The sequence below is a fragment of the Vigna umbellata genome, chromosome 6 (assembly GCF_029865625.1).
Source record: "Vigna umbellata cultivar VRB3 chromosome 6, Vumbellata_1.0, whole genome shotgun sequence".
Taxonomy (NCBI): domain Eukaryota; kingdom Viridiplantae; phylum Streptophyta; class Magnoliopsida; order Fabales; family Fabaceae; genus Vigna; species Vigna umbellata.
The window spans coordinates 10477593-10493688 of NC_142170.1; the positions used below are offsets into that span (position 1 = coordinate 10477593).

General features: G+C 32.1%; 2 protein-coding genes across 2 annotated transcripts; one reads left to right on the forward strand and one right to left on the reverse strand.

The window, feature by feature from the left end:
* The first annotated feature begins 6294 nt into the window (after positions 1–6294).
* On the forward strand, positions 6295–9844 carry LOC124834886 (fatty acyl-CoA reductase 3-like). Its single transcript, XM_088093098.1, has 10 exons — positions 6295–6467; positions 6602–6705; positions 6825–7027; positions 7394–7494; positions 7691–7883; positions 8016–8177; positions 8353–8434; positions 8933–9199; positions 9292–9419; positions 9507–9844. Exons 1-10 carry the CDS (start codon positions 6389–6391, stop codon positions 9658–9660), a joined length of 1473 nt encoding a protein of 490 aa, XP_087949224.1. The 5' UTR covers positions 6295–6388; the 3' UTR covers positions 9661–9844.
* Positions 9845–10844: 1000 nt separating this feature from the next.
* On the reverse strand, positions 10845–15354 carry LOC148196778 (proteinaceous RNase P 2-like). The gene is made up of 4 exons (XM_088093748.1): positions 14293–15354; positions 13413–13533; positions 12860–12928; positions 10845–11437 (listed from the first exon to the last, which is right to left on the reverse strand). The coding sequence occupies exons 1-4, from the start codon at positions 15198–15200 to the stop codon at positions 11228–11230; spliced, it is 1308 nt and encodes a 435-aa protein (XP_087949874.1). The 5' UTR covers positions 15201–15354; the 3' UTR covers positions 10845–11227.
* Between the last annotated feature and the right edge of the window lie 742 nt (positions 15355–16096).

The window sequence follows — 16096 nt, forward strand, 5'->3', positions numbered from 1 at the left end:
TCCTTTACAACTTTGATATAGCAGATGTTCACTAACATGTTAACATGGAAAAGAAAAATTCCAACCAAAGGTCTTCTTCAAGACTTCCAAATTCGCTTGAAAAAAGGGGAAGAGACCGATTAAAAATGTTATTAGCACCAAAATACTAATGTTCCTTCTTAGGAGTTTTCACAAAGTGATGAAGTCATTATTCATTTAACGATCTTGAACGACAAAATATGATTCATTTGTGAATTATGGCTCTAACTTTTTTTCGAGATATTATGTAAAGTAATAATAAAATGAAATATTTTTACATTTAATACATAATATAAAAGTAAAATAATTATGAAAAACTTAACTTTTGTATTTTTTAAAAAAGAAAAATATAATATCAAATGAAATGAAATAAAATATTTATGTGTTAAAAGTATAATTTTTCACCAAGCTAATTTTGGTTAAACTACTTCCGCAGTTCATATTTATATTTATGTTGGATTGTTCACATTTATGTTGGGTTTTTCCATTAGATTTCTGTATAATTTTTTTTTTCAATTTAGTTTTTAAAAGCGAAATATTAAAAATCTTAAAATTAAGAATTTTTTAAATGTATAATGTTATTAGAAATTAGTGTTAATTGAAATTGAAATTAGGATTAAAAATACGAAGGAGACTGTTATTCTCGTTGGCGCAATTAGACACGATGAAGGGGTCTCTTGAAGGCTCATGGTTCGGCGATTGTGCTTGATAGAGGATGATGATGATGAATATCCATGGCGGCGAGAACTGAAAGTACGCGAAGGTGGAGATGATCTGGAATTCACCTTGCAGGTTTCGCGATTTGGACTGCTCGTTGATTTGAGTGTTCAGACTTCGCGGTGGTTTGCCTCGCGAAGAAGAAGATTGGGCGAAGCTTCGTGGTGGTTGAACGAGGAGTTGATGGTGGTCGACGACATGGAGGATGGTGGAGAAACTGTTTCGTCACGGTGGCCTGAGCGGCGTTGATGGTGGCCGACGCAAGGTGGTGGGTGACGGTGAAAGGAGAAGGTTAGGGTTTGGTTGGTGATAGGTAGAAGAAGATGCTATCGTGGTAGAGGCAATAATGTGACACAGATTTTAATCCCAAATTTAACCCTAATTTCAATTTCAATTTCATTGAACCTAAAAGCTTTGTGAATGTCAGTTATAAGAAACTTACCGATCAATGTTTTAAGTTAAAGATTCAATTTGAGTCTATTTTTCACTTTTTAAAGATTAAATTTGGAAAACAATTAACTTGCGGAAGTGGTTGTTATGATTTATTTCAGAAGATAAATTAGGTGAATGAAAAAGAATGTTTTTCATGTTTAGCTTTCCTTATTAGATAATGAAGCATGAACTGTGGTTGATTCACAAGCTTCCAAACTGTCACCGTTTGTGGACATCACACCAAAAAAAATATTTTGACATAAATATTTTATATTTATTTGATATTTTTTTGTTTTATATTTTTTTTATATATAAAATTTTACCTTTTTATAAGTATTTTATTTTTATAATTTGTGTAAAATGAATATAAATGAAACTATTAGGTCTGAACATTGCATGTGACAGTTTGGTTGTGTATGAGACATGGTCATGAATAACAGGACCTTACATATAAACATATATGTACTGCTCCAACTGTGAACTTAATAATGAAACCTAACTGATAATGAGGAGAAACATGGCATATGCCTCAATCTTAGCCAATAATAATGGTGTGATTTTATCTATTCAAATTAAAGCATATTAAATATTATGATCATATACTTTTGACATCTAAAAAAACAAATAATATATATTAAAACTTTAATTCAATAATTAAAATATTATTATTTTGAACTTTCTTTAAATATTATCGTTTCTGTAATTCAATCCTCTCTTAGAGTTTATTTGGATAAACTTTCCTATAAAAAATTCTAATAAAGAATTTTTATAAAATAGTTTATACACATTTAATAAAAAAATTGGAAAGTTTTGGTCCGATGACACGTTGCCTGGTCAAATGGGCTATACCAGAAATTCCAGGCCCGTATTTTGAATGCATAAGTTTATGGTTGGAATTAGGTAAAATGGGTTTTATTTTGAATGCATAGGTTTATGGTTGGAATTAGGTAAAATGGGTTTTATTTTAAATACATTTCACTAATTTCTTAAATCTAATACTATTGTTTTATATATGAAAAATTATTTAAAAGCATATTTAAAATTAATTGTCTCGATATATTTTACATATTTAAATCAATGCTCAATTGAAAACATCCAAAGAAAAGAAAAAGAAATTGAATCCTTATTTACCCAGATAAAAAAACATAATATGCTCAACTTCATCTTCATATTACTAACTCTTCACTGATATAATTTGATAGCACAACAATTAATAATCAAATTATTTTATGATTTTAGAGAATTCGGATAAATTGAATTATAGAAACATACAGTTTCTAATGAAATAAGAAATAAACACTTATAACATATTTGTAATTTTTCTATTTTTTATCCATTTAAAATATATTTCTATTAAAACACTATGTCTTACAATTTGAGTCATTAAAATATGTTTTTTTATTGAAAATTAAATTCACATGTATTCATACTCTTAAGAATTAAGTGGTATACTATTCATGCATAAATTGTATGATTAATTTGTTGGTTTGGTAAGTCATCAACATGATGAAATTAATTTGATAAGTAGGAAAAAATCAACCATACAACACATTTTTTTCAAAGTTTAAAGAGTAAGCATAAATGTTATTATAATATTAGTAAAAACCAAAGAAGAATGTTAGGAAGACACACAAAGTTAAGAGTGTTTTTTTAAAAGTTTTCATGCTTAAAAATTATATTTGTAATAGAAAATTTTTAAACATTTCTAGCTTCTTTTATCTTCAAACAAGTAAGGTTTGGGTTTAAGAAAATGAAAGAATTTAAGAAAGACAAAGAAGAAAATAAGCATAGAATATGGCTTGTTGGTACCAACTACAACGCTCGAAAAACGACACTTAAATTATTAACATAAAAGCAGCAATAAACATATTACTTTCAAGTGTTTAAGTTTCGCATGTACGTTTTTACATTAAGAATGTTATAAATTCTACACAATTTGGTGTCGTAATTAATACTTAGGTCACATCATCGTGTTAAAACGTTCGATAGAATTAAAAGAACAAAGTTTATGTAAGTAATGATAGTACGATTTATTTATACAGTTATTTAATGATTAATTATATATTTTGCGAGGTGTAATTAAGTACATTTAAAAGACATGTTAAGGACAGATTTTAATTGATTGAAAGTGTAAAAATTATCATTTTAAAAACTAACTTATCCGGATGAAACTCTAATTAAAATGAAAAATCTTTTATAACGTCTTTTTGTAGAAGTTATTCTTTTTTACGGAAGAAGATAATCGTGGTTCTAAAAGCACTTTTTCTTTAAAAATAGTTTCTTGAAAGAAAAGGTAAACAAACGTTTCGTTAAGAAGATCTTTTTGTGATGAAAATTGTTTAAGATTTGGTAGTGTTTGCTATTAAAATCAAAATTGGTGAACAAGAAGTTGATTGGAGGGTTTTAGAAGAAGCTACACCAATCGAAAAGTGATTTAAACGTCAAAAACTACGTTTTTCAAAGCCGGCAACGCAAATAACTTGTTTGGTTTGATCTCCTTATTTTATGGAAAGCTTTGCGTTTTGAGTTTGGCATCAATCAAGATGTCATCTAAGTTCCCTTCACAGTGTTATTTTTCATAGAAAAACTTCTTTGAGCAAGTAAAAGGACATCACATTTTACACATACAACTTCTTTTTTGAGAGATAATATTTTCAATCAGAGTTACATATATTTTTCTTTTAAATATTATTTTTTATGTATGTATATTAGTTGATTTTAGGTATAATAACTCATTTTCTTTTACTTTTCTTTTAAACAGATTAATCGAAAAATTAACTCAAAAAATACTTTGAAGCTGGTTAAATAAATAAGATTCAAAATTAATTTAAGGTTAGATATATGTGACTTTAAATGTGATGAATGATAATTAGCATTATCATTGAAAAGTAATGAGATGTGACTCTTGAGTTAATAATCCAAGAAGTAAGAGAAGAAGATGAAATAGTAAAATTAGAAGGTACTGAAAATAAAAGGAATAAATATAAGAAAACTTATATATATATATATATATATATATATATATATATATATATATTACATCATAGTTTACCCATGTTGGAAGTTTCACGTCGACTAGAGATAAGGTCAAATTATAATATATAATTAAGGTGTAAATCTCACCTTACAAGTCGGTTTTGTAGGATTGAGTTAGGCTTAAAATTTCACTTTGTAATATGGTATCAAAACCTATCCTAACGAAACCTCACCTTACAAGCCGTACTCAAATCAATACAAACAAACTCATTTATACATTGAGTATATCTAACCATCTATAAACAACATACGAGCAACATACTAAAATAGATTATATAACACCATAAAAGTCCAAGGTCTAAATTAATTATGTGTAAAATGACAATAACATATATAAGCAACAAAATTTATAAACCAATTATCAAAGTGGTATCGTGATCTCTTATACGTGGTTGTTTACATATTTACAAATCAAATTCGAATGATGTTTTAAGTAAAATTAGTTATTGAACTTGGTTCATGGATAAAACGAAGAAAATAAAAATTAAAATATTCTCTTATTAGTTTTGTTTTTCATATAAATGTGTACAATGAAGTTCATTGAATCTTATTTTTCTTAAGTCGAGTTTTTTTTTTTTTTTTTGCATAATCTAAGGAGAAAGAAGGTATCTTTGCTATTACCCCATGCCAAAGATACACTTTGGTGTAACAAGTTTCTTGAGTATGAATATGAAATGAAAAATAATGAGTAGGTAAAAAAAGGTCTACGTTTTCTTTTAAACAAGAGTAGGAAGCAATCAGAAGGTGACAAATCCATAAGCAAAACAAGCAATAAGCAACAAAATTTCATGAAGCTTGTTCAACAATTTTCGTGGTTGAAGAACTGATTGACCATTACAACATCGGTCATAATGGTATTAGTTATCGTCGTCGTCATGTGATGCCTATGTTTTTTCCTGAATCAAATTATAGTGAAAATCATACGCAACATATTACTAATATTTTCTTAATGTGCATGTACCTAAAAGTCTGATATATACCTTGTTTAAAACAAATTGTTAAATTAAGGACCACACTTTTTATTAAAGTGTGATGATGTTAGTGAAATTGGACAGCAGGTAAGCTATTTACCAAGTTTAGTTTGCATTGAGATTACAAGTTAAATTAAAAAATATTATTCAAAGGATAAATTTAACATCATTTTAAGATATTATGATATTCTTCACTTTAAGATTATGGAAGATTTATAGTCTATTATACACAATACACAATAGATAACAAATTTAAATGAACAAATCTCGTCATATAAACTTTTAATTATATAAACTTGTAAGGTTAAATTAAACTTAAATATCTATTTTTTTAAAAATGATATCAGAATTATTTAAAGTGTATCATAATAATATATGTTGTTTATTAGACTTATCGTATTACTGTTATTTATTAATATCTAATCTTAGACTCAACATAATATATTATGGGTTGAAGATTAATTATCACCTAAAAATAAGATAGATTTACAATGTTAACATCATTTTACATAAAATATTGAATTAGATTTATAGTTAAGTAAAAGAAAGAGAAAATATCATCACTTTACAAATCCCTTTTAAAATATTTAGGCAGATTTAAAGTTGAACAAAAGAAAGAGAAGATATATATATAAATTTGTTTTGATATTCATTTCTAAATATGAGAGCAAAGTTCATTGTTTACATCCATCACTGTCATTGTTATCTTTTGTATATTCCCACACGCCCCTTGAAATTCCCAACCGTTGAGCTTCAGAATTCAGGACCGATCCAGAAGTCAAGAACAGTGTTGCAGAAAGTACGCATTTATACAATTCAATAGAGTTAATATATGCATTTGCAGATATATATGGTAACGTTTTGGCTCAAAGTACTGTTTACATATGTTGAAAACCGTGAGTTAGGTTGAAAAGCTTCATATTCACATTTCAGTGTTACCAACAATTACTGCTTACTGTGACACAGTACAAGTTATTGCAATACATGTGTAACATGGTCTTTCCTTTTGTGTATTGTTTAATACTATATATATATATATATATATATATATATATATATATATATATATATATATATAGATAGATGCATGTTTGGGGCATTACATTTAGACAACAAAAACAGCATTGTGTTTGTGTTGTGTCTTACTGTTTGATCAAGGCTTCAAATCTCTCTCTCTCTCTCTCTATATCAATCTATCTCATAATTTATCTCCAATGGAATTGGGAAGCATAATTCACTTCCTTCAGGATAAGACCATCTTAGTCACTGGTGCCACTGGTTTTCTTGCAAAAAGTCTCTCTCTCCCTCTCTCTTTCTTTATATTTCTCCTTCTAAGCTTGCTTATGTTGTGCTTCTGCTACGTACTGATACTAAGCTATATATATATATATATATATATATCTGTGTTTTCTTGTATGATTTTGCAGTTTTTGTAGAAAAAATATTGAGGGTTCAACCAAATGTGAAGAAACTTTATCTGCTTTTGAGAGTTAAAGATACTGAATCCGCTACTCAACGCTTAGATAACGAGGTGAATGAATGATCATATAACTTTCTTTAACTTATAGCATAATCTATATATTCAATGTATTTGAATGTCTTTCAACTCTCAAGTGCCACACATCCTACTGTTTTTTGATTTGTACGTAGATCATAGGGAAGGACTTGTTTAGATTGCTGAAGGAAAAACTGGGAACAAGATTCAGTTCCTTTGTCTCAGAAAAGCTCACTGTGGTACCTGGAGACATTTCTCATGAGGACTTGAATTTGAAGAACTCCATTCTGAGGGAAGAAATTTGTAACCAAACAGATGTTATAGTTAATCTAGCTGCAACAACTAACTTCGATGAAAGGTAATGTTCAAGGTGATACAGGTTTTTGGAATAAACACTATATCTTGAGCTTTTGTAGTAAACACTAATACATAATACATGTATTATAACAACATTTTGTCTATTATTATTTATTTGTTATTATAACGAGATACTCTAAACTCAATGAAAAAAAATACTAAATGTGTTATATGTTTAAATATTGTCAAAAAAAATTGTGTTAACTTATCATTGTCCTATAAATTTTTTAACTGTGGCTATATCTGTCACATAGATTAATAGTGTATGTGTTTTTTTTTACAACTTAAACTCTAATTTTAATGTAAATCATGGTTAAACTTGTTGATAAAACTTTATAATCTATTCTTATGTCTTTTAAATTTTCAGATACGATGTTGCACTGGGTATAAATACATTAGGAGTTAAACATGTGATGAGCTTTGCCAAGAAATGTGTAAAGCTGAAGGTGTTTGTCCACGTATCAACAGGTTAGTATATATATATATGCTGCCCAAGACGATGAAAACTTGATCTTGCATTCAATCTTGCAGTTTGTACTATATCTTACACTCTTGAAGAAAATAATTAATAGTTATGAAATATACAGAAAATCATTCTTAAAAACCATTATGTCCAATATGTCGAGAACTATAGTAGGAGAATTTGTTTGTTGTGATGTTGCAGCTTATGTATGTGGAGAAAGAGGAGGACTGATACTAGAGGATCCACATCACTTTGGTGTGTCACTAAATGGAGAGAGAGGACTAGACATTGAAATGGAAAAGAAGAAGGTAGAGGAGAAACTGAATGAGCTGAAAGAGGAGGGAGCCACAGAACATGATATTGAATTGGCCATGAAGAACTTGGGAAGTAAAAGGTTTGTTCCAATTCTACAACCTCCTTCATCTTTATTAAATAACCAACAGAAGTTTATCTATAATTTCATGTTATTCCAAAGTATATTTGATATCTTGTAAAATTTTCCTGTCTAACAAATCACCATGATTAGAGCAACGATGTATGGATGGCCAAACACGTATGTGTTTACAAAGGCAATGGGAGAAATGATTGTAGGAACTACAAAGGGAAACATGAACGTAGTAATTGTACGTCCCACAATCATCACCAGTACTTACAGAGAACCTTTCCCTGGTTGGATCGAAGGTTTAAGGTACATCATCAAATCACATACTATATATATATATATATATATATATATATATATATATATATATATGGTTCAATTATATGTTCTCCTTTTGATTTTGCTTTCAAAGAAAGTGGTACTAAGAAATGGAAACACATAGAAACAAAAATTTTCTTATCTGGTGGGGAGTTTTTTGCAGAACCATAGACAGCTTGATTGTTGCTTATGGTAAAGGAAAGTTAACTTGCTTCCTTGCGGATCTTAAGGCTGTTTTTGACGTGGTAAGTCAGTAACGAAACTCTTTCTTCTTTTATTGGATTTTGTGAATCTTTAGTTCAGAAATTCAGTCTCACTAAAATTATTCAAAGGTAAACTTTATTAGAATTTCAAACGTGAAGTCCTAAGTTCATTAAAAATGAAAAACTAGAACATCACGTAAGATTAAAGATCTATTAAATCATTATCTTGAAATTTTCGATAATGATTATATGGTTAGATTTAGATCTTATTTGTATTGATGTCCCAGTGAACCTCCATGATAGATCCACGAATACAATAGTTTCTATATCGAAAGTCTTGCTAAGTCTAAGTCTCACGTTATTAACTCATTGTTTTAAATTTTTGGATTTGAACTGAACATATTTTAATGACGTGTGAGTTGAACTCAGTATCTTATTATTATTGTTGACTCTTGAAATCAGTAGTTCTTCTAAAAATGGTTGATGACTAATGTTGATGAGCTTGAAACCATTGTTTGGTTCGAATATACCATGAAACAGATACCAGCAGACATGGTGGTGAATGCAATCCTAGTGAGCATGGTGGGTCGTGCAAATCAACCTAGTGACATCATATACCATGTGGGTTCCTCTGTTGCAAATCCAGTTAGGTACCTTAATCTTCGAGACTACGCCGTAAGATATTTCACGGAAAAACCTTGGATAAACAAGGAAGGAAAGCCCGTCAAGGTTGGCAAAGTTACCATATTGAGCAACATGGATAGATTCTACAGATATATGTATATTCGTTATCAGCTTCCCTTAAAGGTTAATTACTTCAAATCCTTAATTTCTATAATTCATCCAAAGTAAAAACATCATGTGACAGAAATGTTGTAAATATTGTGTGCATTTGATAGGGACTGGAGGTGGTGAATGCAGCTTCGTGCCATTATTTTCAGGAAATTTGTGTGGACTTCAATAGGAAGATCCGCACAATCATGCGATTGGTTGAGCTTTACAAGCCTTACTTGTTCTTCAATGGGATGTAAGTTAATTATTAGAGGCCAAAAAGAAAAACTTGTTTTGATAGTGATATTGATTAACTGACGAGAATGCATGTTTTTGTACACAGATTTGATGATTTGAACAGAGAAAAGTTGTGGTCAATGGGAAGAGAAGGTGGAGTAGAGACTGAATTGTTTTACTTTGACCCCAAAATGATTGATTGGGAAGACTATTTCATGAATATCCATTTTCCTGGAATCATAAAGTATGCTTTCAAGTGATGAATACGTGCTTGCAGTGCCCATTTTAGGGTTTATCATATGAAGCTTCAATTTGTTGCATTCAAATTAGTGCTCCCGAGTTTATAAGTGTTTGTGAGTGTATGCTTGTTTCTGTGTTTCCCTTTTCTGTAGTAAATTAATAATAATAACCAGGTACTGATTAAGCCACTAAAGTTTCAATATAGAAAAAATTATAGCAATTTCTAGCAAATCCTTTAATTTCTTATAAGAATTTCCATGAATAAACTTGTAATTCAAACTCTTACCGTAAATAAAACTATTAAATGAAGACTGAACTGAATAATCAGTATGAAATGGCTTTCAAGTTTGGAATTGTCTTCCCAGATACCCCAGAAAATTTCCCACATAGCACATTGTAGGTTTTATTTACCAGCATAGCACATTTTACTTTCCGTTATAATTGGATTTTGAGGAGCAGAATCTTACTTTCCGTTACCAGAAAATTGGTAAGAATTAAAGCCAAATTTTTAGTGCGTTTTCCGTTCTGAAAAAATAGAAAATTGAAGGAAAATCTTCAAATTAATTGCAAAAGCTAATATTTTACAAATTAATTTTTGATTAAATAAACTTATTATGTTGTTTAAAAAAGATATAAAATAATACATGCATGAAAAAGTTAATAATATATTCAATATTAAAATTGAAAATTTAGGTTACAAATTAAATTAAATAATGCAATCAATGTTATATAGATGCGTTTAAGTTTTTAAATAATATAATAGTCATGTTTCCGTTACTAAAATTTCAAAATTTATATTGAAAATGCAAATATTACCAGTCAACATTTTAAGGTGGACAAATTTAAATTAAAGACATGCCTCATTCACTAACTTAGAAAAACAACACCATATTATGTTATTTAATTATATTTACGTTTTCAATATTAATTTAAAATTTTCATTTTTATCTTTTTCAATTTTGAAAACGTAACTACCAATAGTATTCAACAATTTGAGTGTGTATTCATATTATATTTTGTAGGACATGGGGAAAAAATCTTCTAATTTGAATGATCGTACCAATGTTCCCATAAAACATGTACGACATTCCGTAGGTTCTGAAATAGTCCTTATCCACAATTTTGCTACCAATTGAAGTAATTTTCTTAACAATTACTATGGCAAAATGTCATATAATAGTAAAAGAAAATTAATTGATGCTAGTTAAGTTAGTAATCATCATTTAGTATTAAAAAATTAAAGTATAATTGTTGAACGTTTAGTTCTTGAACAAAGAAACCAACTTCATATTTGGACTAGTTGATGATGTTTCATTCATTCAGTATGCACTAACTAACCAACTCTTAGGAACCATGACTGAAACCCCGCACCACTTTAGATACTTACAACAATGAGATTAAACAGTAACTGATGGATTTTGAGATTCCACTGGTGTAGGGTTGAAAATATACCTTTTCAATTAGCTTCAAATCATTTGCAGAAGCTCAATAACCACGACACAGTTTGCTGCCGTTTATATTGCCACCATTATACCCAAAGCAGTTAAAGGACAAGTCAAACTAAGGGCAAGCCCACGGAAAGATTTATCATGAAGGAGGAGACCTCTCTTTTCTTTTACCACTGATGGAAGTGGCATTGTTTTCATCGACTTGGGAATCCAAGCAGCTACTTACACCATTGGAAACAGTATGGACAGCATCATGACCACTTGGCCGGGTAATGCAGAGCCAACATATAGAAGACTCACTGCTAGTGCCCGGTGCTAGCGGTACATGCCAATAACCTTTTTCCCATTCCTGAAACATTTCAAGAACAGCATTTAGAAACAGTAGTCAAGAAACAAAGTTCTGAATTTGACGAGGCATGGTATACAAACATTTTGGATGCTGAAGTATTTAGGATTTTTATGTTTGCAAGCTCAGCTTAGATGCCACGTGAATAATCTCAATGCTCTTATACAATGTTTCACTAATAACAATCATCAGATATCCAACTTCAATTTCCAAACATACAACTTCACCGGTTTCTATGCTATTTTTGTAATATGAAACTAATTAAGAGGTAAAAACAAGAAATTGATAATAAAAAAGGGGTAGAAAAATCGTGCTCAGGCATCTTGAAATTCCTATGGGTTTGGAAGGGTGTCACATCCCACACACATTGGCCAATTGGGTAGATAGAAAGAGCATCCAAGGTATCTTTGCGCCGTAGGTTTTTTACTGCTCCTGCTCAGGCATCTTTATATTCCTTGGTAGATGGAAAGGGTATCCGAAGCATATGTAGTTAAGCCATACCCTAGTAAATAAATCGTGAGTATCTTGCTCAGATGTCAGAGCAAGCACCATTTCACCAAACATTTGCAAGTATATTCCAGTGTTACCCCTCTGCTTATCAACAATAAATACAATGAAAACATACCATGCTTAAGAAATGAACAAACAAAAATGCAAACAACATATATATTAAGCATTACTATTTGCACAAATGCCGATATTTTGGAGATCAAACTAATTAAGAATAACTTATCTGCATCCACACCAATTGTAGGAGACATACAATTGTCATCACAAAAAGGATCTCACTCTGATCCCTGAAGGACAGAGATCAAAGTTGCTTGCACAACTTCATGAACATTAGAGGTAAAAAAAAAGTTTAAAAAGAATATACTGAATCATCACTTTATTAAATGACAATACAAATCTCTTGTTAATAACCAGAATACAAGAGATGAGAATACCAATTGTCTCAGGCCAAATAGTAGGAAGATATACACAAACACCAATGAAAATGATTGAGGTGGCACTGGGAACTAGTTATTGAGTCCCGTTCAGAAGGTATAGAGGAATTAAATTAATTATTTAGGGGAAGTTTGCTAAATGAGAGAGGTGGGTTTTGATTATTCTCTTCTTCATCTAAAGCAGAGGGCATTGCAGTATAGGTGTATTCTCTGCAGGAGCTATGCTCCAGAAAAGTAAAGCAGCCCCTTTTACACTTATGTCTTTTCCTTCGTCTGTGATTCGTTTATGTTTTGAAGCTTACACTGACAGAACACAATAGAATCCCTTTACCCTCAGTCCTCAATCTTGGGTCCCTAAGTCCTAACTTCCTACCATCTCCCCTCGAATACCAAAAGATCAAAACTACTAAGTTGTCACACAGAACAAAATGCAAGTGCATCCCAGAAGGAATAGTAGTAGAGTGGCCACTCCAAGCATTACCTGGATAACCAATGAATATGATGGAGGCATCTGAAGCTTTAGGTTTCCTTTAATAAAAGTGTAGTGAACCTGTAAAGAAAACAAGATAACTAGTAAAGAAAAAGAAGGGTAAGCCATATAAATCTTGAATAACCTACATATCACATGTTGAACTATACGCAGAAGAACCTTAACAACTCGAAATGGAATCAACTACTCTTATGTCAAACATAGGAAAATGTCCTAAAGGGAATAACAAACAATTAAAAATTATGCATCACCTTTTTTCACAAAAACTACACACCCCTCCCGGAAAAATCCCAATCCCACATAAAACAGGTACAATAAAATTTAATTAACACAAAACATAATATCCAAATGAAAAATCTTCTGAACTAACCTTAGGAGTAATCAATTTCAGAAAAGTGCCCAAACATGACACAGATATAATAAAATTTTAAATTAAATTTATAGGGAAAAAGATCCCATAGAAGACCCATTTTAAATTGTGAATAGGCAACAACTCACTCGTATATTGCTAAAGTAAGTAAAGCTAGAAAAATGAATAACTTACCTGATGTCTTTCTTTCCACTGGTTAAAAAAGTTACTTCCTATGAGTTCAAATATGTGATCTCGCATTTCATCATTTGTCACAAGCAAACACCTAAGTTTTACTGCGGCAAAGAGCCAATACCTGCAACCCAAAAGATTAATATAAAAGTAAATGGGTTATTAAACTTAACAGATTGAAACTAAATTTTAAAAATACATATGAATCAGTGCCAAACAGAAAATAAAAATGTTATGACATATTCATGAAAAACACAACAAAGAATTTTGACTAAATTAACTATTAAATATTTGAACCTCCAAAAGTTACAATCGTTTACATTTTAGTACTTAAAAAGTTTAGCTTTCATTTAGACCTTCTCAGTTATTCAAGTCTATGTCCACTTTGGTTTCACCAAGAGCTTCAGCTGTCTAATGCAGAAACATATCATATACGGGACATCGAATGTGAATTAAGTCCCACACAAGATTATACATATTGCATAGATAACATGATAAATTCAAGTTTTAAATAAAGAGTCAAACAGAACAAGAAACGATATGGTTGTCCAAAGATTAACAGTGAAAAGCAAATGCAATGTTTAGGACATTTATTTGGAAATTTACCAATCATCATTGGACCCATTAGGAGTTGTATACAGTATTCATCCACTCCTCCACCAGTTTCCTGCTGGAAGGATTTTCCATTAGCCCTCTTAGGTGCTTATTGTGCAGCACAACGAGCGGCCATTTATTCCCACTCTGATTGTAAAGTTCTTTTACAACACAATTAGTCCTGATTGATACCTACCTAGCACAGAAACTAAACTCTAACAATAATATATCATCATTCATGTCATTTAAAATTGTGTTGCATTGCAATGAATGGAGATATCAACAACACCTGAAATTCACTAAAATTGGCCTTGACCTCTCGTTCCAAGGCCAAGCCAGCAACAGACCCTGCAAACTTCTCCGTCTCCGAATCATCAATATCAACACAAACCAATTGCTCCCCACAACAACAACAATGTCCATCGGCACCAACACTCGTTCTGTTGACGGCCCAATCCCTTTACCAATCCATCCCTGACCATGCCACCCTCCCCCATTCCGCAAAACCCCCTCTTTGACCTGCCCCACATCAAATTCCACCTCACCAACCTCAGAGGCCTTGGCACCACAAAACCACTCCTCAACAACCACCGCAGTGGACTCACTAACACACCTCACACAGCTTCTAAGCTTATGCAAATACTCATACACCTTGTCCGCTCTACCACTCCGCCCACTCACCTTCAAAAGCGCGGCGAGTTCCGCCTCCTCCAAACTCACCCCAACGCCATTCATGTGCTCCTCCACCTCGTAGGCCTTATCCGCGTCTAGCATTTCACAGAAACAGAACAACGCAGGATCGTAGGTTCGCAGCCTCGGGGTAGCGTTGTTGTACTTGCCCATGCCCTTCACCAACTCGAAGGCATAATCGGCGTCACCCTTGGCCGCAGCGAGGCGCGCAACGGCAGTGACGGAGGCCTCATTGGGAACGACGCCGAGAGAGGACATGTGGCGGAAGGCGCGGAAACCGTAATCGAGTGCGGTGGTTTTGAGCGAGTGGTCGACGACGGAGTTGGAGCAGAGGTAGAGGAGGGCATTGAAGTGGTGTTGGTTGAGGCGCGTATTGTTCAAAACGGCGTCGTCATAGAGGGATATGGAGCCTCGCAGGTCCTTAGCCTTGGAACATGAGTTGAGCTCAAATTGGAACTTTGCCTCAGGATTTTGACTGGTTTTCTTCTTCTTCTTTGGATTCTCCATCGAAGCGCAAGACTGAGAAATTGGTCCAAGGATTAACAGTTGCAGGGCCTAGATGGCGGTTTTTTCTTGGGTTCGTTCGTTCCAAAGAGATGGCAGTTACTCACGATCGGACCCTTAACCCATGGGCTTGTCTTTGGTCCGTAAGAAAAACTACAACTCCTTTGTTACTTCGAGAAGTTAGAAATGGTTTTGAGCCAAATTTTAAATTATTTTTATTTGTATTTTTAAAAAACAATTATTTTAGATCTTAATTTGAATGATGATAAAATTTTGTTCATGTGGTAAACAATATAATGAGACGAAGCTGTCATGTGTTTAATTTTTTAACTAAAATTATTTTTTTTATAAAATCCAGCACAATGAATTCGTGGGAGCGTGAAAATTAAAATTGGGAGCATGGAAAAATTGGATTCAACTCACTTCTTAACTCCTTTTCAAAAGAAAACATTAAGAAACAACAATTTTCTCCTTGTCTCCTCTCTAGTGTCCAATACTAACACCACATTTCCCATTTATGGTCATACCTTCCACAGTTGGACAAACAAACTGCCATGAACATAGACCACCATTGGCGACCGTCACCGTTGATGTAACCTCTCTTTCTTCATCCTTTTCTCAATGCACAAGAGCTCCTCCATATCTGACATAAGCCTCCATCGTCCAGACCGTCACAGGCACCACAATTGTCATCACCAATGTCATCGCATTTGGGCTTTTCCGCTCCATCTTCTTCTCTAGGGCAAGACAACTTCTTTGTCGTTTTCCATCTCCCATTAAAGTCTTAGTGGTTTATCCTTCTCCACCGCCAACTTTGTTGTTGCTATGTCGTGTGATGCATTCAGGAACAGGATGTTGATTGGTTTAACAGACGAGATTTCTCTCTCCTTCCTTTTCTT

Coding starts and splice junctions, on each gene's coding strand:
- LOC124834886 (XM_088093098.1), top strand. CDS start 6,389: ATGGAATTGGGAAGCATAATTCACTTCCTTCAGGATAAGACCATCTTA. Junction 7,028..7,393: donor ACAACTAACTTCGATGAAAG/GTAATGTTCAAG, acceptor TTAAATTTTCAG/ATACGATGTTGCACTGGGTA. Junction 9,420..9,506: donor TACTTGTTCTTCAATGGGAT/GTAAGTTAATTA, acceptor TTTTGTACACAG/ATTTGATGATTTGAACAGAG.
- LOC148196778 (XM_088093748.1), bottom strand. CDS start 15,200: ATGGAGAATCCAAAGAAGAAGAAGAAAACCAGTCAAAATCCTGAGGCA. Junction 13,534..14,292: donor CCAATTTTAGTGAATTTCAG/GTGTTGTTGATA, acceptor TTTGGGTTGCAG/GTATTGGCTCTTTGCCGCAG. Junction 11,438..12,859: donor CATATTCATTGGTTATCCAG/GTAATGCTTGGA, acceptor GAAATGTTTCAG/GAATGGGAAAAAGGTTATTG.